The sequence below is a fragment of the Malaclemys terrapin genome, chromosome 7 (genome assembly GCF_027887155.1).
Source record: "Malaclemys terrapin pileata isolate rMalTer1 chromosome 7, rMalTer1.hap1, whole genome shotgun sequence".
NCBI classification, from domain to species: Eukaryota; Metazoa; Chordata; order Testudines; family Emydidae; genus Malaclemys; species Malaclemys terrapin.
Genome location: NC_071511.1, coordinates 69,233,390 through 69,252,785, shown reverse-complemented (window position 1 = coordinate 69,252,785; position 19,396 = coordinate 69,233,390). Strand labels below are relative to the sequence as shown.

Below are 19,396 nucleotides of genomic sequence, written 5' to 3'. Positions count from 1 at the left end.
AATCTATCCCCTTCTCTTCATGGTAATTGTGAAGAGTGGATGTGAATAAATAGGACATGCCTTCTTCATATCTCCCTGTCTTGATTTCTGCTTCTTCAAGGACATAGGAGTCATAGTACTGCTATTGGCGACAACCTTTGAGAGCCCAGCAGCACGAACAGAAAAGGGGTCTGTGGTAAAGAGAGGCCTTTTTTACACACACACACACACACACACACACACACACACACACACACACACCAATCTTTAAAAAGATCTAGAACACACCTCTAAATATAAACTTAAAAAAAAACCTTTAAATTCAAACAGGATTTAAAAAAACCAAACAAACCACAAAGCCACCACCTTAATGATCAGGCAGCCTAGCTAGTGTATCTAGAGGCTGCGTGGCAGTGGATTGTTCACTCTCCACACTTCTCCATCTTGGCCTCTTTGAGACTGTCAATCATACAACAACTTTCCGGTCATTGCCAACCCGGGCTGGCTTTGAATTAGCAACCCCGCGGTTAAGGTTGGGAGCCTAATTCATTTAGGCTCCTTTGAAAATCTCAGCATAAAGACTTTATAGCCTAGTCACAGTTCCCTAAAGTTAAGCCATTCTTTTTTAAAACTTTGACAACAGACTGGAAGGTGACCTTTAAGACCGTCTTACAGTAACAGCTACTCTGTTAATCCAGGATCACAAGGAGGACCAGGGATGAAAAAAAAGCATCCTCTTCTACTCTGTCACCCTGGGGCACTTCTAAGCCACATCTCTTAGCCATGCTGAGCACGTTGCTACAGAAATCCAAAGGAAAAATGAAGTCTAGGGTCTATACATAGACTCTCTCTCTCTGTACCATGAGCAAGATGTAGAGCTGGGTGACTGCAGACTGTGACCATGATGAAACTTCACTTGTGGGGGAGGAGGACAGAAAAATGCCAACCAAAATCATCTACAGCTGCAAACTGACATTCTGAACTATTATGGCTGTGTCTGCACTAGACATGTTCCCTAAAATTTCTCTCTGCTGTAGCTCCACAAGTGGTAGCAATGGTGGGAGCACTAGTGCAGAGCAGTTTTTAACCACCATGTTGTCTAGCCCTTAAAAAGCACCTTGTCTACACTACAGCTCCATGCTAACACCAGTGGAGCTGCACTGAGAGTAGCAATGGGGAGATTGTTTAGGGATGATAAAAGACGAGAATAGAAAAGACCCATGTTGAGATCAGAGCACTATAGCATTGGATATAGAGGGAACTAATTGGGCATGGCACTAGATTTAAAGGATGAGATCTGGACCTTTTCCTTTCTCATGCCACCCCAGAGTCCCAATACCCAGCATTTAAAAATGGTGCTAACTGTAAAACAATTACAGTATTCGTGTGTAGATTCCAAAAGAGCTACTGATATGACTGTAACAAGGAATATGTGGGACTGCATGTGGATGTAAAAATTAAGTAGAGCTCCTTAATTTCTTCATAAGACACAAATTCAGACAAAAGATGAGCCTCTATAATAGTTTCATCTTTAGGGGAGATATAGGCCTACACACACACACACACACAGAGAGCAGGATAAGCTAAAAGCAACGTGTATGTGTGTAATCCAAGGTCCTTAGGAGACATTTATGTAGCAAATCAAGACACCATTACCTGCCCTGAGGTGAGCTCTGCTCCTGGCACACAGAATGGCATTGAACTTAGACTCGTCGGTCCCTAGACGGTTCTCTCCAGCAGCATAGAGCTCCTAAACACAAAAAGGAATCCACACTTCATTAATTAGTTTCCCAGTCTGGTGGCTGTTAGACCTACATTCTAGGCACTTATACACTTCCCCTCTTCTAACACTGACCACTCGGTCTGAACAACAAGTGACCTGAGTGGCACTAGCTTGAGCCTTATTTGCACCCATAATTGCCAGTGAAAGATGTATAGATGCTTGACTACAAGAGCTCCAGAGTACCCACCTTAAGGGGAAACCCCTGGGAAAAAAAGATTGGTCACATGGGATGAGAGTAATTCTTGCCAATGATAAGGTTCAGTTCTAATTTTCATCCTAAAATATTCCCAGACACTGTCGGAGTTCCTCAGAATTCTCCTTTTTCTCTTAGGATGAAATTCACGATTCAGAAAGCTAATTTTATTACTATTTATATCACACTAGGACACTAAATAGGCCAGGCATGGTACAGACCTAGAGAAAGACACAGTACTTGGCACAAAGATCTTATTCTCCCACTTCCACAGATAGTAAGTGGCTACATGCTATGACAAGGTGAAACATTTCATTAGGATCCAAGTCTCTCCCTGCTCAACAAATCCTGAGTTAATGGGCTTTGAGGGAAGTTTAGTTAGTTGGGAAGGGAAAGTTTTCCTCTACTCCAAACATGTATTTCACTTAAAAACACTGGTCTTCAGCCTGTGGCTGCTTCACATACTTCCCTCCCACCCACCACACAAGGGCTTTCGCCAACATAGCCACAAATTTACAGAATCAGGGCCTGATCAAAAGCCCATTGAAATCAATGAGTCTTTTCCCATTGCCTTCAGTGGGCTTTGGATGAGGCCTTCCATGAGAGACACTCTACTCCTGGGAGAATTCTGCACTACTGCGCATGTGCAGAATTTATGTCCTCCACAGATTTCTTTGCTTCCCCTCAGAAAAATGACTCTCTGACAGGGGCGCAAAGAGAAGCCACAAGTGTGGTCATGTAACCCTCTAACCCTCTCCAGCAGTATGTATCAGGTGCCCAGGAAAGCCAGCAGAGAGGCAAATCACTGTGGGGCAGAGGGTGGGACTGGGGAAGACCCAGCTGGTAGCTCCTACCCTAAACCAGGCTCAGCTGCTAGTACTGGCTAGGCTGGGGAGAATAGGATTTCCTCTTCCCATGCACGGCATCCAGGGTTGTGTCAGACCCACCCCCAGATTTCTCCCCCAGCTGTAGAAAACTCTGCAAACTTCCCCTCCCCGTGCTTCCCGCTGCCAGGGGAGGGGTCACTGTACAGGGAACTGCTCCCCCCATCTGCCTAACCCTCGGGGCATCCAGACCACCTCATAACGAGACCCTCTCACCAAGCCTCGTCCCCCTCCCCGCACTAAGAACCTTCTCCCTCCCCACCCCCATCAACAAGCACCACTCCCACTGCACCTGGACCACCCCGACGTGTCACCCACACCTGGATCCCCACCCTGCCAAGCCCCAACCAACCGCACCTGGATCCCCACCCCACTGGGCCTCACTCCCCCTGCATCTGGACCCACCCCTCCCAGAGTCCCTCACATCCCTCTGCCGAGCTCTATCCCCCCCCTACACCCAGATTCCCCCCCGCTGAGCCCAAACCACCTTCAACTGGACCCCCCCCTTCAGAGTCTTATTACTGATGCACCCAAAACGTCTCAATAAGACCCTGTGCATCCAGATCCCTCACTGAGCCACCCACACCCAGATTGCCCCACACACAACCCTCTCAACCCACACCTGGATCCCCCGACACTAAGCCCCTTCACACTTGGATCATGCCTTACTGAGCCTGCCTGCCCACACCTGGTGCACCTGGCATGGAAGAGCAGGGCCCTGGGGTGTTTCTGGGGTAGGCCCTGCCCTTGTGTTGTGTCAAGGTTGGGTGCAGACTTACCACTGAGTCCATGTCGCGGGTGGGAGCTGCACAGTGATTTCCTATCTCTGTGCAGCCAGTGGCCTGTGCTCCCCAATGCCATGTTGGAGCCTCCCCATTTATTTGGCAAATAAAATTTGAAGAATTTTAAATTATGCACAGAATTTTTCTTTTTTGGTGCAGAATTCCCTCAGGAGTAACACACTTTCACCTTTCCCATCTCATTCCTCAAAATCCACTCACTGGGACATAAGGAGCATCTCACAGAACACAATTCCACAACATGAAAGGGCTGTGTCCTCCTAGCTCAGGAGCTCCATTTCCAGCCTCCTGCAGCAGAAACACACAGTTCTATTGCTCTGTCAAGATTGTCTACAATGCAATTAGACACTCACAACTGGCCCATACCAGCTAACTCTGGCTAAGAGGCTGTTTAATTGCAGTGTAGATGTTCAGGCTCCCACCGCTGTGAGGTGGGAGGGCCCTAGAGCCTGGACTCCAGCATGAGCCTGAACATCTACACTGCAATTAAACATCCCCATAGCCCGATCACTGTGAGCCTGAGTCAACTGGCACAGGTCAGCTATGGGTGTCTAATTGCAATGTAGACATAACCTCAGGGTCCTTCGGGGCTCCTTCTTGGGCTGAAACATTGACCCTGGGCCAATAAAACACACTTTGTAATCAGAATAAAATAGTCAAGGGCATGCATTGCAAGGAGGTGAGACTTAAGCACCAATGTTGCCATGTCATTTTACAATAATAATAAAACAGTTTGACTTTATTTCCATAACCTGATGCAAGGAGGATGGGGCACACAGAGCTGGAACCCACAAAGGTATACAGAAAACAGAGTTCAACTTTTTCTTGTTATTAGTGCAATGGCTCACCCAACAGTATTTGGTAGTAAACCACCAGATAAACATGAACCTGACAATTCCTGCTTGCCAACATCAGTAAGCAGAACCATGTTTGGAGGTACCCACATTCTCGTGGGGATCTCCAAAGCAATTTCTAACCTCAGCCACAGACGTCATTTGATATTGTTTTGTAAAAACAGGAGGGGGGGGTGGAAGGGGGCAGAAAGCGACTGAAGTTATTAAAAACCAACCTAAATGAATCATCAACAATCTTTGAACAGTTATTTTTACAAGTAATTTTTTTAAAGGGTCAAAAGAAAATATTTGTACAAAATCAACTAAACAAAGGTAGTAAAAACATTTTGAAAGAGAATAAACAAATAAAAATCTCTCAGTTCAATGTGCCCAGTTTGAGTAGACCAAATCCTACTGGATTTAATGGGAATTGTGCTACTAAACTCCCACATACTGAGATGAGATATACACCTGTACACAAGGAAGCATCTCTTACTAACCTGAACATCCCTTTGGACAAGGGACATGTCTACATTCGTACTCTCATCTCTGTTTCCCTGAAAGAATTACAAATAGTAGCGATTAATATACACCCTTTTCAGTTAACAAAACAGCCCCTTCCACTCAAGCTCCCACACACCCAAAAAAAGCCACTAAGCCTTTACACTTTAATGTTTATAACCTGGGACAAACAAAACCGTGTTTGCTTTGTTACTATGGGGATTTTGGTTCTGAAGGTACAGGAAACTGCAGACCCTTTCACTTTGGGGCAAATAAAATTCCTATTCATAGAAGTAACAGATAAAAATATAGGATTCACTTGTAATCAAGTAAAGAAAAACATAGTTGTGTGCAAGTAATAGTGTTCACCTGAATTCAGGAGAGAGTGTTTGCCTTACTGTTGCAATGAACTGGTGCAAGCATAAGGACAATAGAAAGAATGACATTGTTACCATCTTCATTTATCCAAAACCCACAAGAAAACGTTATGAACCAATTTGTAGTGGGTAGAATATCCTGCTAATCCTTGTACAGAGACAGAAAATTAAAATAAATCCATGAAGAAGGGGACATGAGGATTTATGTATTCTAGTTACAGGATAGCAATATTATCATATTTTTATTTCTTAAAGTTAAGCTTATTTTTTCCCCCCTTCTTCCACTCATCTCTGAAGACCCACCAGCACTAACACGGACAATCATTTTCCAGACTAGGGATCAGTTTCTGAAATCATACACTGATTTCATTGGAAGTTTTGCATGAGTGAAGTTTGCAGTACTTGCTCCTTTTATCACTGCAAATAGGTAAGTAGAAACCAGTATTTCAAAAAAATTCTTGCTCTATTTTGCATCAAAATTTCAAAATTGAAAAAAGAAAAAAAAAAAAAAAAAAAAAAGAAAGAAAACCAAACTCAGGTTAAGTGTGTGTGCGTGCACGTATGCAACAATAAAATTACTTTCCAAACAAGTTTAGTTTAAGCGCTTTGCTTCTTTATTTTAATGCAGGTTATGTGATTCCTGGAGAAACAGTGAACTGTGTTAGCCACAACGGAGTTCAAAACTAAGGCCCCAGGTTCTGCAAACACTTATGAACATGTTCCATTGCAGACCTTCAATACAATTGTCATGTGGTTTAAAAATTAAGTTGTGTCTCCCTACTACATATTACCCTTTCTTAAAAGACAAGACAAGAAACGGGGGGAAAAGTGGAGAAATATTTAGAGCCTTGAGGCCTGGCCACATGATAATTTTAAGTCTTTTCTATCCTTTTAGTCTCCTCTTAGCCAGAATAATTCAACCTGTGTTGCTAAAGGACTTTCACCATCTTACACTACCTGGCACAGTAAGGACCATATACTGCTGTGGTGGCCATATTCAAGAGTGCCTTACAAAAAAACAGCACACTTCAATTTTAGAGGCTAAAAACACAAGAGAGCAGATCCTCAGCAGCTGTAAATTGGCACAGTTCCACTGATGCCAATGAGGGACGGCAGTTTATATCAGATGAAGAGCTGGATATGCCTCTCTCTCTCACCCCACTATGTCCACTAATTTTCAGGAACAATTGTACGGAAGTGTTACTTGAGTATTGAAGTACCTGAGAAAGTGAGATTAAAAGCCTCTGGAAGTGTCCAGATGTGTCACTTCGTATAGCTTCCTCCAGAGTTTTCTTAAATTCTGCAAGACCAAAAGTCATTGTGCATATCTGCTCATTTCATAAGTGCTTGTACACAGTTTTACTACAAATCTGTGATTAAAGCCTCCAATGGCTTTAATCACGGATTTGGGGGGAGGGATGGCTCAGTGGTTTGAGCATTGGCCTGCTAAACCCAGGGTTGTGAGTTCAATCCTTGAGGGGGCCATTTAGGGATCTGGGGCAAAAATCTGTCTGGGGATTGGTCCTGCTTTGAGCAGGGGGTTGGACTAGATGACCTCCTGAGGTCCCTTCCAACCCTGATATTCTATGATATTCTATGATAATGCCTGGTGGAGGCCTCTGATTTTTTTCCATTATCGTTATGAAAATGTGCTCTGCAGGGTGATCAGAAAAGGGAGAGTTACTGGGACTACGTCAAGCCTAACCTGTTTTGAAGGTCCTGCTGATTTCTCGAATGTGCTCATTACTGCGAGAAGACATTATTTCAATGAGACAGGCTTCATCTGTGCCAGCACCCTATATGCAAAGAAGAGGAGAGGAAAAAAAATATATACATATGCATATCTTGGACACTCAGTTCTTGATATGATAATACATTACAGCAGTGAGCTATCTCCAGGTCAGAATTAAAACTAGGCAATTCAGAAGTCATTATTTTGTGTAAGAAATATTCCAGCTGAATAGTTCACATGTTTCTCATAACACAAACGTCCAGAACACAAATACATATTAACAGGCTCTTTTTTCCCTGAGAAAACATAAGAGCCATGTTAAGGGCATTAATTAAGTACTTATAAAAGTATTTTAAATTATATAATCATTTATATCAATTTTATACAGCAAACTTTACACAGTTAATATTTCTTATAACGAACAATACTTGAGAAAGACTAATTTGATCCAATTCTGTTTCTGAGGGCAACTAATGTTTTTAAGTGTTGTTTCAACCCCCTGGCTACTTTTCTTATACCCTGCAACTGAGAACTTCTATGTAAACCTTGGTGCTGTGATTCAGGGATTTACATGTTTATTTCAGCTCATTTTTGTAAGGTTATCAAAAAAGTTCAAGAATTAACATGTTTAAAAATGGAACTATCTTGAGAATAAAGGTTGCAAAACAGTCTGGAAAGTTTCAGTAATAAATAACCATCATTTCTATAATGCTTTCCATCATTTAAAGCATTCTATGTCAAGTCCTAGATGAGATAGGAAACTATATCCCCATTTTACTCATGAGGGAAACCAAAGCCGGGGTTACAGCCAAAGTTTTCGCCCAGTAATTTTTGGTGCCCAAGTGACATATCTACGGACCTGATTTTCAGAGGCGCTGGGCACCCCAACCCAAAGGAAGCCGATGGGAGCTGTGGGTGTTCAGCAGCTCTGCTAATCAGGCCCAGCATGTTTCAACCTGGGCATCCAAGCCTGGAAGAACCTCAGATCAGCAGCCAATCTGGAAAATGTTGGTCTAAATAACTTGCCTCCACCCACACTGCATGTTAGTGGCAGAATCAGGATTAGAACTCAGTTCCTGAGACTCACCAACACAGATCCTCTGCATAATGTTGTTTCTCTCTCTCTTTTTTTTTTTTTTAATTAAAAAGAGAACCTTAAATCTATTTCACAGTTACACTTGGTCATTGTCTACTTGAGAGATGGAGCATAAACAATCATTTAAGAGACACAATCCAAAAACAAGTTTTTGGGGAATTTAAGCACCCAACAGGATTAACAAAAACTACATAATCTTAAAGGCTTAATTTCCCTAAACAAACCTTTATAGCCTCCTTTATTTCACAAACATCATACATGACGGGTGTCTTCAACATTGCCAAGATTGTCTTCTCAAAGTTGCCTGACAGCTCAGATTTAAGATCTTTGATCAAATCCTGATTGGAAATAATAATTTTTAAAAAAGGCTCAGAATCAGAGATATTAACAATTACTAGCACTAGATTCTTGCAGCTTACTGGGACTTTTTCACATTTAAGAATAAGTAGCACATACACAATATAAAATTGTTCCACTTAATGGTACTAATGGTAGCAACTGGCAACAACTTAAAAAAAACAAAACAAAAACAAAAAAAACAAAAAAAGAACTTTAAATGTCGTATACCGAACAAAGGGTCAAAATGAACAGCTAGCAAAGAGGACTGATGCTTTGCAACCAAACTGGATTACAGACTGGAGGTGAGGGAGGGTGGAGCCATACCTGCATGGGCTATGGTGGCTGCCCACCAATACCATCATTCCTTTATGTGTGATATCAACATTGGTTTTTTTTCAAGCACTGGCACTGGTTGGCCCATTGATAAAAGGCAGGGCAGCAGGTAGTGGTTGGCTCTTAATGGTCTGTGAAATACTTGCCTTTCCATAAGCTGTTTTGAAGGACAGGATGATCTGCTGCCTTTGCTTGTTTGAGCGACTTCCAAGACAATCTATAATTGCCTGCTCATCAGTTCCTGTGAACACAAAGGGTGATAACGTATGATATTTTAATGCTATCACATTCTATTAGGGTCTGATCCCGCTCCTACTTATGTCAGTAGCTAAATTCTTTACTTTCTTGACTTTCGTAGGCGCTGAATTGAACCCTTACTGCACAGCGTCCCCAACGTATCAGATGGGACATTACATCCAATATTCTAGTTATATGCTCTGATTGTCAAATTATTTCCAGCACTAATCTCAACTGTAAATACAACAGAAAGAAACACCAGACTCATAACATTGGTTATTCTTGTGGTCTCTCCCAGTTGATTACCTCAGATAAAGGTTTAGTTTGTTACAGGAAGGATAATAGTTCTGGAACTATTCCACTCTTCGCAAGTATAACAATGAAGAATGGCAGTGGTGGAGCAATGCTGCAATACCACTTTCAACAGAAACTAAGCCCATGGACCACTCACCAAATCCTTTCATAGCTTTTCTCAAAACTTCTGCATCCCGCAGGGGGTCGAATCCTGGTGCATCAGTGATTGTGCCTCTCTTTCCAGACTAAGTCATGCCAATAAAAAGGATAACTGTTAGATACTGGATTAGCTAGAAAACTGGATTTCACATTATTAGTAACTTGCCCCAGTCACAGCCCATGTCAGAGAAGAAACGACGAAAATTACAACGGCATTTAAATGGTTTATTCATTTTATATTCAAACTATGTGGACATGTGGAAAAGAAAAAGCCTCACAGCATCTCGTTAGGCAAATGGAAATATTTTGTTAGGAAAGGTAGATTCAATAAAAGGGATTTAGAACTCGCTTTAAAAATTTCATTTAGGATATTTTGCCAATATGGAGATTTAATGTCACCCAGTCTGTATTTATATTGTTGCTATCTGAATAAGAGCTGTCTCTGGCCAAACCTCCTCCTTTGTCCATGATTTTATTGGACTTAGTTTGCTTCTGGTTTACGCAAAGGAAACATGCAGCAATTAAAAATTAAACACACTGAAATGCATCTTACTGTTCCAGGTGTGATTGTGGGCATCACAGATCCTGAATAAGAAGGCATAGAGGGATTCACAGCTGGGCCTGATGGATAACTTGGCATTGGCTGTTGCCCAGGCAGTGGCATTGGCTGTTGCCCAGGTGGTGGCATGGGTTGCTGCCCTGGGTAGGTCATTGGCTGTTGCCCAGGCAGTGGCATGGGTTGCTGCCCTGGGTAGGTCATTGGTTGCTGCCCTGGTGGTGGCATGTGGCTGCCTGGGTACCCTGGATAAGCTGGCATTCCTGCTGTTGCATTTCCTCCAGGTGGGGGGTACATTCCGTAAGAAGCTTGCTGTCCTGACGGAGGTTGCCCAAAGCCCCCAGGAGGGACAGGGGGATAGCCTCCAGGCGCAGGAGGATATATGCTTTGTGGTACATTGGCACCTCCAAAGGTTCCTGACAAATTAGAAGCCTGCAATGACAGATAATTAAAGCAATATAGATTAAGACGGATCAGGTGTTGATTTTCAGCTGTATACTTGGCACTGTTAAAAATAAATAAATAAATACATACATACATACATAAAGTAGAGAGTCACCTCCCCCAAGTCAGGAAAGGGAAGTGTATATCCATGTGTGAAAATCTCTTTCCCCAAAGGAAAGGGATTGACCAGCAACCATGGAGAAAATGAACCATACTCCATGCATATCTGCTACTGTCTCTTCTTAAGTTTCTCTACCTCAGCCATCAGAACTACAGTCACATAATCACAGCTTCTAGCTTTATAGACCACATGCTCATACAAGCAGCACTAGTAACCACACCGTCCTTACAGTTAAAAAGGTTATCAGATTAACACCAACACCAAAAAGCCAAACAAACAAGGTACAGGTCAATTCCTTCTCTGATCATGGTTATTTTACTGTATCAGCTGGGATTTACTCTCAGATACTGTGAGTTAAAAGCATTTGCCCTCCTCCCTGGGGTATTTTATGTGGCAGACAGATAATTTATAAAATCCTCTGCAGCGCACTTGGGCATCTAAGGTAGAATCCCACAGAACTATCCTTCAGTGATCGCACCATGCTCTTGCAAAGTACTCCTTTTCCAGTAGCATAAATTAGACTAGAACAGGATGGTTCTGGTCAGTTTCATGCTGCTGGTGCTGCCACTTACTCTACTGAGAACACACTGCTAATTTCAATCTGTAGCTACCAAATATCTCCACATAATAAACACTCAGGAATGCACTTTGTGGTGCAAATGTTCACAATTTGCCCAAGTCTGTCATATAAACAGAGAGACCAGGTGGGTGAGGTAATATCTTTTATTGGGCCAACTTGTGTTCATGAGAGAGAAGCTTTTGAGCCACACAGAGCTCTTCCTCAGGTGTGGGAAAGGTACTGCCAGTGTCCCAGCAAAATGCAAGGTGGAACAGATGGTTTAGCATAAGTAGTTTGTACGTTAGGGACCATACAAGATAGAGTGGCTCCTTAATACCTCTGCAGTATTAGGACAAAAAGAGGGGTTAGTGAGTTACAGATTTTTGTAATAAATCATAAATTCGGTGGCTTCTTTCAGTCCACAATTTTTAGTGTCTAGCAGAATAATGAATTTAAGCACCCAGGCTTGTCTTTGGAAAGAGTGTAGGTTTCCTTTGAGGATGAGGATTGATAGGTCAGATCTACATTGATCACTTTGTGTATAAGCAGCATACAGTGAAAGGAGATTTATCAACAGTTTCAGCCTTTCTGCAGCTTCTACTTTGAGCACAAGAATAAAATAAAAATAAAGAGATAAATCACTTCTGCGTTTTCCTAGGTCTACAAAAGTTACTTTCACCTTAATCTGTTACAAGGAGACACATCTGGTCTTAGAGAAGGAGTGTGGGAGACAAGGGATGAGACACTGTCTCACACTATGTAACCTCAGTTAAGTCATTTGGTCACAGCCTTGCTCACTCAAACTGGCTGAAGAGTTAGGTAAAAAGCAGAACTTGGCCTGAGTTTTCCACTGTGAACCAATTAGCCATATACACCAACATTATTAGTTCTTCCCCTTCCTCTTTGCACTGCAAGAGCCACAATACCACGCCAAGATTTAAAAACAAATAACCCTCCCTGAAGTTAGGCTCCTAAACCCTTATTTTGTTGACTAAATTAGTGGCCTGATTTTCTTAAATGCCGAACTCCCAACAGCACACATTAGCCTCAATAGAGGTTATTGTATGCTCAGTACCTTTAAAAATCAGGCCATGAATTCAGCCACTACATTCTTCCCATTTTCCTCCCTTTCTGGAAATCTTGCCCCCAGAAGATATGGAGCTTTGGGCTACTCCTGTATGTTCCTAGGCAAAAACAGACAAACTGAAAACATACCCAACCCTCTTGCTGCTACAGTAGAAATACAGCTTGACATTGGAGTAAAACATATTTAAAATAAGTTAAATGGAAATATACTCACCATCCCTGACATATAGTCAGGATTAAATTGATTGGCATAGTTGGCAACATTTTCCAGTCCAATTGGAGGTGGATTTGTAGGAGGATAGCCAGAACCACCCCAGGGATTACTACCTGAAATAATCAAACAGTCACCTTGAACCACAAAACTTAAATGATTTTCTGCCCTATGCATTACTACGTGCATTTTTTACTGTAATATCTATTAAACATAGGCAGTTTGGACAAGAGGAAAATAAACTAAAAAAAAAATGGTTACTTACCTTTCTGTAACTGTTGTTCTTCGAGATGTGTTGCTCATATCTATTCCAGTTAGGTGTGTGCACACGCCACGTGCATGGATGTCGGAAAACTTTACCCTAGCAGCTACCCGTCGGGCCCCTGGAGTGGCGCCGAAATGGTGATCTATATAAGCCCCTGCCGGCCTGACCCCCCTTCAGTTCCTTCTTGCCGGCTACTCCAACAGAGGGGAAGGTATGGGGGAATGGAATAGATACGAGTAACATCTCGAAGAACAACAGTTACAGAAAGGTAAGTAACTGTTTTTTCTTCTTCGAGTGATTGCTCATATCAACTCCAGTTAGGCGACTCCCAAGCCTTACCTCGGAGGTGGGGTCAGAGTCAAGGAACCACAGATTGAAGGATTGCTCCGCCAAAGGCTGCATCATCCCGAGAGTGCTGGACGATGGCATAGTGGGACGTGAAGGTATGAATCGAGGCCCACGTGGCAGCCCTGCAGATTTCCTGGAGAGGAATGTGTGCCAGAAAGGCAGCTGATTACGCTTGAGCTCTCGTGGAGTGAGCTGTAACAGCAGGCGGAAGGACGTTTGCCAGATTATAGCAAGCACAAATGCATCCGGTGAGCCACAAAAATATTAATTGAGAGGAAACCGGGGCGCCTTTTATCTGCTTTGCAATGGCGACAAACAACTGGGTTGTTTTACGAAAGGGCTTTGTCCGGTCTATATAGAAAGTGAGTGTCCTTCTAACATCGAGAGAATGAAGGCGTTGTTCATGCAGGTCAGCATGCGGTTTTGGGTAGAAAACTGGTAAGAAGATATCCTGGCTCACGTGGAAGCGGGATAGCACCTTTGGTAGAAAGGCCGGGTGAGGTCTTAGTTGAAAGATGGTATAGGGTGGCTCACAGGTGAGAGCACATAATTCGGAGACCCGTCGTGCGGAAGTGATGGCCACTAGGAAGGTGACCTTCCAGGAGAGATAGAGAAGAGAACAGGTGGCCAGCGGCTCGAAAGGAGGACCCATAAGGCAGGAGAGGACCAGGTTGAGGTCCCATGCAGGCATGGGTGACTTCGTTGGAGGATGGATTTTCTCCAGGCCTTTGAGAAAACGCCGCACGATCGGATGTGCAAACACAGAACGCGTCGCCGCGCCTGGGTGGAATGCAGAAATGGCCGCAAGGTGGACCTTAAGGGATCCAAAGGCTAGGTGTTGGTCCTTTAGGGACATCAGGTAGTCCACAATGCACGAAATGGAAGCCTGGGGTGGGGGTACCTGCCGCTGAGCGCACCAGCTGGAAAACTCTTCCACTTCGCCTCATAGGTAAGTCTAGTTGATGGCTTGCGACTTTCCAGAAGGACCCGCCATACTGTGCCCGAACAGATGCATTCAGCCTGGTTCAACCACGTATCCTTCAGGCCGTGAGATGGAGCGACTGGAGGTATGGGTGAAGGAGACGACCGTGGTTCTGGGATACGGGTTGGGGCCGAGAGGAAGACGTAGGGGAGCCTGAATGACAGGTCCAGCAGAGTCGGGTACCAACACTGACGCGGCCAGGCAGGGGCTACCAGTATTACATCTGCCTTGTCCCAGCGGATCTTGAGGAGCACCTTGTGAACCAGCGGGAACGGTGGGAAGGCATACAGCAACTGGCCCAACCATGTGATCTGGAAGGCGTCCACTAACGAGCCTGGGCTGTGACTCTGGAAGGAGCAGAAGGCTGGGCACTTTCTGTTGATCTGGAAGCGAACAAGTTGATTCGGGGAAACCCCCAGGTGCGGAAAACAGAATGAATGATATCCGAGTGTATGGAACATTCGTGAGTCAGAAAACGCCGGCTCAAAGTATCCACCAGGACGTTCTGGACGCCCGGCAGGTACGAGGCCTGAAGGTTGATGGAGTGGACTAAGCAGAAGTCCCACAGAGAGAGGGCTTCTTGGCAGAGCGGCGATGACCGGGCTCTGCCTGGCTTGTTCAGATAGAACATGGCAGTGGTGTTGTCCATTAGGACTGCTATGCAGTGATCCCGCAAGTGGGGAAGAAAGGCTTGGCATGCAAGGCGGCTCGCCCTGAGCTCTCTGATGTTGATGTGCAGCAACAGCTCGCTCTCATGCCATAAGCCCTGCGTTGTCAGGCTGCCAAGGTGGGGTCCCAATCCCAGGGCTGATGTGTCTGTAACTAGAGTCAGAGTGGGTTGGGAGGGATGAAACGGGACCCTGGCACCCACTGTCTGAGGGTCCAGCCATCACTGCAGGGAGTCGAGTGTGTACTTCGGGACTGTGAGGACCATGTCTAGGCTGTTGCGTTCCGGTTGATAGGCAGACGCCAGCCACGCCTGAAGCGGCCTAAGCCTGACATGTTGCACAACGTATGCGCAGGACGCCATGTGACCCAGCAGCCTGAGACACTGCCTTGCTGTAGTGGTTGGAAACTTGCAGAGGCTGGTAATTATGCCTGCTATAGCCAGGTGCCGTGCCTCTGGAAGGAAGGCTCTCGCTTGGCTTGCATCCAGGACCGCTCCGATAAACTCTATTGTTTGAGTAGGGGCGAGGACAGATTTGCTGAGGTTTACCATGATGCCCAAGCAAGTGAATGTGTCCAGGAGTAGGCGTACCTGCGACTGCACATGACGATGAGACCAGCCCTGTATAAGCCAGGGGGCTTCCCAGCCGGCCTGACAGGTAGCTGCTAGAGTAAAGGTTTCTGACATCCGTGTACGCGGCGCGCGCACACACACCTAACTGGAATTGATATGAGCAATCACTCAAAGAAGAACTAAAAGGTCTGCAAGGTTCAAATGAGCAGATCTCACACCTAACCAAGGTGATAATATGACGATAATAGGAAAAGAAACCTGAGCAGAAACGTGCAATAATGTGTGAAGTATCCTCAGACCATTATGTTCTCTATTAGGAAAAGCAAACTTGATACAGTTATATAATAGAATATAGTTGAAGATCCTTCAATCCTCACGTGTAAGGACTTGATCTATTTTGGGATGGCAGCAGTTGACACTGAATATTCAGCAGGCTGAGCGTTCCAATAGGATGGACATTCTCAGGCACTTCATAGTTCTGGTAACATAGCGATCTCTTTTTATCCCTTCACTAGCAAATAGCGTCAAAGTTCAAATGCTGTTCTAAAACAGTATCTACAGAGGTTTTAGATCCAGCACTGTTGGGAGCCCTCTAGCAGCCCTGTCTGTTCAATATTTTGCTGTATTCACTGCTTCATCATACTATGTAGTGCACTGGGGATAATGTTCCATGTGGCTTATTGGTCTCAAATTACACAACAGATCCTCACTAAGCATGCAGCAAAGCCTTCTAGTTCTTTCCGCTATCCAGTGCCATCAAGGCATTTTTTCTTGCTATTTATTTATACTGGCCAAAATTTTCAGAAGTGACTACTGATGTTGGGTGCATCGTTTTTTGGGTGCTCAACATGAGACTCTCTAAGGGGGCCTGATGTGCAGAAAGTGCCGAGCCCCTTCCATCTGGAAATCAGGCTCCTTTAAGGCAGCACAAGTTGGGTACCCGGAATCACTGATAACGTTTGGAAATCACAGTCTCCAGTATCAAAATCAATTTATTTTCTACTGACTCCAGTGTTGAGTGTGCAAGTACCTGTACATTAGGAGCAAGGCTGAAAGTACTCAATTCATTTCATAAGAGGCCACATAACCACCAGACATAACAATGCTCATTCACTCCTGTCCTGAATTTTAACTGATGACTTAGACACAAAAGGCTCTGTGTTCGAATCCCCAATTCCTGAAGTCATTCAGATCCCTCTTTTTTGTGCTCTGTCTCCACTTGAACTGGGTTGTTTGGATAAGTTACCTGGGGCTGCTGGGGGGTACCCGCCTGCCGGAGGATAGCCTGGGTAGCTCATTGCTAAGATCTGAAAAGAAAAAAAGAGAAGTATTTATGAAGTTGTTTTTAAAAATATTCTGTGTTTTATATACCATGTTCATTTATTGTATATATGGGCTAACATCAAACTTTATATCTCTCTGCACTACCCTTATTGTGTAAACCACAGAGGTTCTGATACAAAAAAAAAAAAAAAAAAGACATGAACAGAGGTCCCCTGTTCCCAGCTCCTGGTACTGGATCAAGGGATATTATGTGTGTGACAGCGTGGCAACACTTCATGTTAAGAATAAAGTAACAGTATGAGTGCGCATACTCAAATGACAGAAAGAGCAACAGCGACTGACAGCATTCAAATGTTATATAATTAACCCTTATACCTGTAAACTTTGCCGTTTGTTTGGGTTAATCATACCTGCGTCTCCATCTATTAACTAGCCTGCCTAACCACCAGTTAATCATTAACAACGTGGGGGCTAGTTAGTTATAACAATGATTATTTCCCTTCCCCAATAATCACCTAAGCCTCGATCCAACAAGGTGCTTAAGTATCTTGATGATTCTAGTCCATAATTAGCTAGCCAACTGTTACCATTCGTTCAGTAGATTGTTGACTAGCCACTGTTCAATCATATACAGTAACTCCTCACTTAAAGTCATCCCAGTTAATGTTGTTACATTGCTGATCAATTAGAGAACATGCTTGTTTAAAGTTGCGCGATGCTCCCTTATAATGTTGTTTGGCAGCTGCCTGCTTTGTCCACTGCTTGCAGAAAGAGCAGCCCGTTGCAGCTAGCTGGTGGGGGCTTGGAACCAGGGTGGACTGGTAGCCCCCCTAAGTTCCCTGTGCGGCAGCTGCCCACCAGACTATTAATTGCCAGCAGTTCAGCTGTCCCTCCCCCCACTGCCATGTGCTCATGGCCGCCCAGAGGGAGGGCAAGTGGGGCAATTTGTGGGGCAATCCCTCCATTCATGCTGCCTTGTAGATTATGAGGCTACATTAACAATGTGTTAACCCTTGAGGGCTCAGCCGAGTTCTAGTTCATCATTTAGCAGTAAGGCATTCCCTGGGAAATATCCCACCCTCTGACTCCACCACCGCAACTAAGCTTCACAATCATCATTGCTCTGTACAGTATTAAATTGTTTGTTTAAAACTTATTGTGTGTGTGTGTGTGTGTGTGTGTGTGTGTGTGTGTGTGTGTGTATTATATATATATATATATATATATATATATAGTCTTTTGTCTAGTGAAAAAAATTTCCCTGGAACCTAACCATCCACCCCCCATTTACATCAATTCTTATGGGGAAATTGGATTTGCTTAACATCGTTTCACTTTTAAAAAAAAAAAAAAAAAAAAAAAAAAAAAAAATCACATTTTTCAGGAACAGAACTACAACGTTAAGCAAGGAGTTACTGTAGTTAAGTTGGCATTGCCCCAACCCACTTGTAATCCTTACTGTACTATTAACCATCATAGTTCGCCTCATTAGCTGAGAGTATGAGTGTTAGTTCACCAGTGTTCCCCTAGCCTCACGCTGCCCTACTCTAGAAGGCCATGCATAGTGACTGCACTTACGGGTTTAGCGCTTTCACTGTCTTCAGTCTAATTTTGGTCCGGGTTTGGTGTGTGGGTGCTTGCGTGGGTGGCCTGTGTTATACAGGAGATCAGACTAAATTACCTGGTTGGTCCTTCTGGCCTCAAAATCTATGACTATGTTTATACTTACAATGCTACAGCAGCACCGGTGCCACGGTAGTGCTTTAAGCATAGGCACTCCCTACAGCGACAGAAGGAGTTCTCCCATTGGCACAGGTAACCAGCCTCCCCGAGAGGTGGTAGCTAGGTTGACAGAAGAATTCTTCTGTCAACCTAGCACTCTCGACACCAGGGGATAGGTCGGCTGAGCTACGTTGCTCAGAGATGTGGATTTTTCACACACTTGAGCGATGCAGCTGGGTTGACCTAACTTTTTAGTTTAGACCAGGCCTAAGAGAGGGTGTGGCACAGTGGAAAGCGCAGGAGGACGTATGCAATACTCAATGTTAATAGAATTTGTAAACAGGTAACGGGAAAAGGGAGGAAGAGGGAAATCAGGTCAAATTTTGGCTACATTAATCTTGACAGTGTTCCTTTAAGCACTAAACTGTATGAAATAATCAGCTGTCCAAAATAACTGCAGAGAGAACAGAGATCCAAATGGGAAAGACAGCTGCACAATCCCAACAATGGTTTCCTAAGCTAAAGGTTTTTTTTTTTTTTTTTTAATTACTTAAAACAAAAAAATTGACCCAGAAATTGAGAGGAAACATTTTTAAATGGTGTGTGAGGATTTTAGTCTTGTGCCTCCTGCCAACTAATTTATCTGAGTGATGTGATTACCCAGACACCACTTGATTGATGTCTCAGGGTACACACAGGCTCAAAAAAGCTTCTGATAATGGTAAACTAACACTTTGCTAGTGATCCTACTGAAACATTGATTATGGATTTGAGCATCCAAGTAAGTAATAAGGAAAATCTTTGAGAAGCTATCACATATACAATGGGATTCACACACTCACTCTTTGTTGTATATTTATCCTTCCACATCAGGGGTGGGTAAACTACGGCCCGCGGGACCGTCCTGCCTGGCCCCCGAGCTCCTGGCCCAGGAGGCTAGACCCTGGCCCCTCCCCTGCTGTCCCCCCTTCCCCACAGCCTCATGCTCTGGGTGGGGCTGTGAGCTTCTGGGGCAGCGCAGCTGCAGAGCCCGGCCTG

At 44.0% G+C, this 19,396-nt stretch overlaps 1 protein-coding gene across 1 annotated transcript in view; it reads right to left on the bottom strand.

Annotated features, from left to right (window-relative positions):
- Positions 1–19,396, bottom strand: part of ANXA11 (annexin A11) — a 69,668-nt gene that overhangs the window by 7,138 nt on the left and 43,134 nt on the right. The window contains exons 2-11 of the mRNA XM_054033741.1: positions 16,599–16,659; positions 12,521–12,633; positions 10,094–10,528; positions 9,539–9,626; positions 8,997–9,091; positions 8,403–8,516; positions 7,056–7,146; positions 6,571–6,650; positions 4,973–5,029; positions 1,636–1,729 (exon numbers count right to left, since the gene is read on the bottom strand). Coding sequence (XP_053889716.1) covers positions 1,636–1,729; positions 4,973–5,029; positions 6,571–6,650; positions 7,056–7,146; positions 8,403–8,516; positions 8,997–9,091; positions 9,539–9,626; positions 10,094–10,528; positions 12,521–12,633; positions 16,599–16,650 — 1,219 coding nt within the window. The 5' untranslated portion in view covers positions 16,651–16,659. The remainder of the gene's footprint in view (positions 1–1,635; positions 1,730–4,972; positions 5,030–6,570; positions 6,651–7,055; positions 7,147–8,402; positions 8,517–8,996; positions 9,092–9,538; positions 9,627–10,093; positions 10,529–12,520; positions 12,634–16,598; positions 16,660–19,396) is intronic.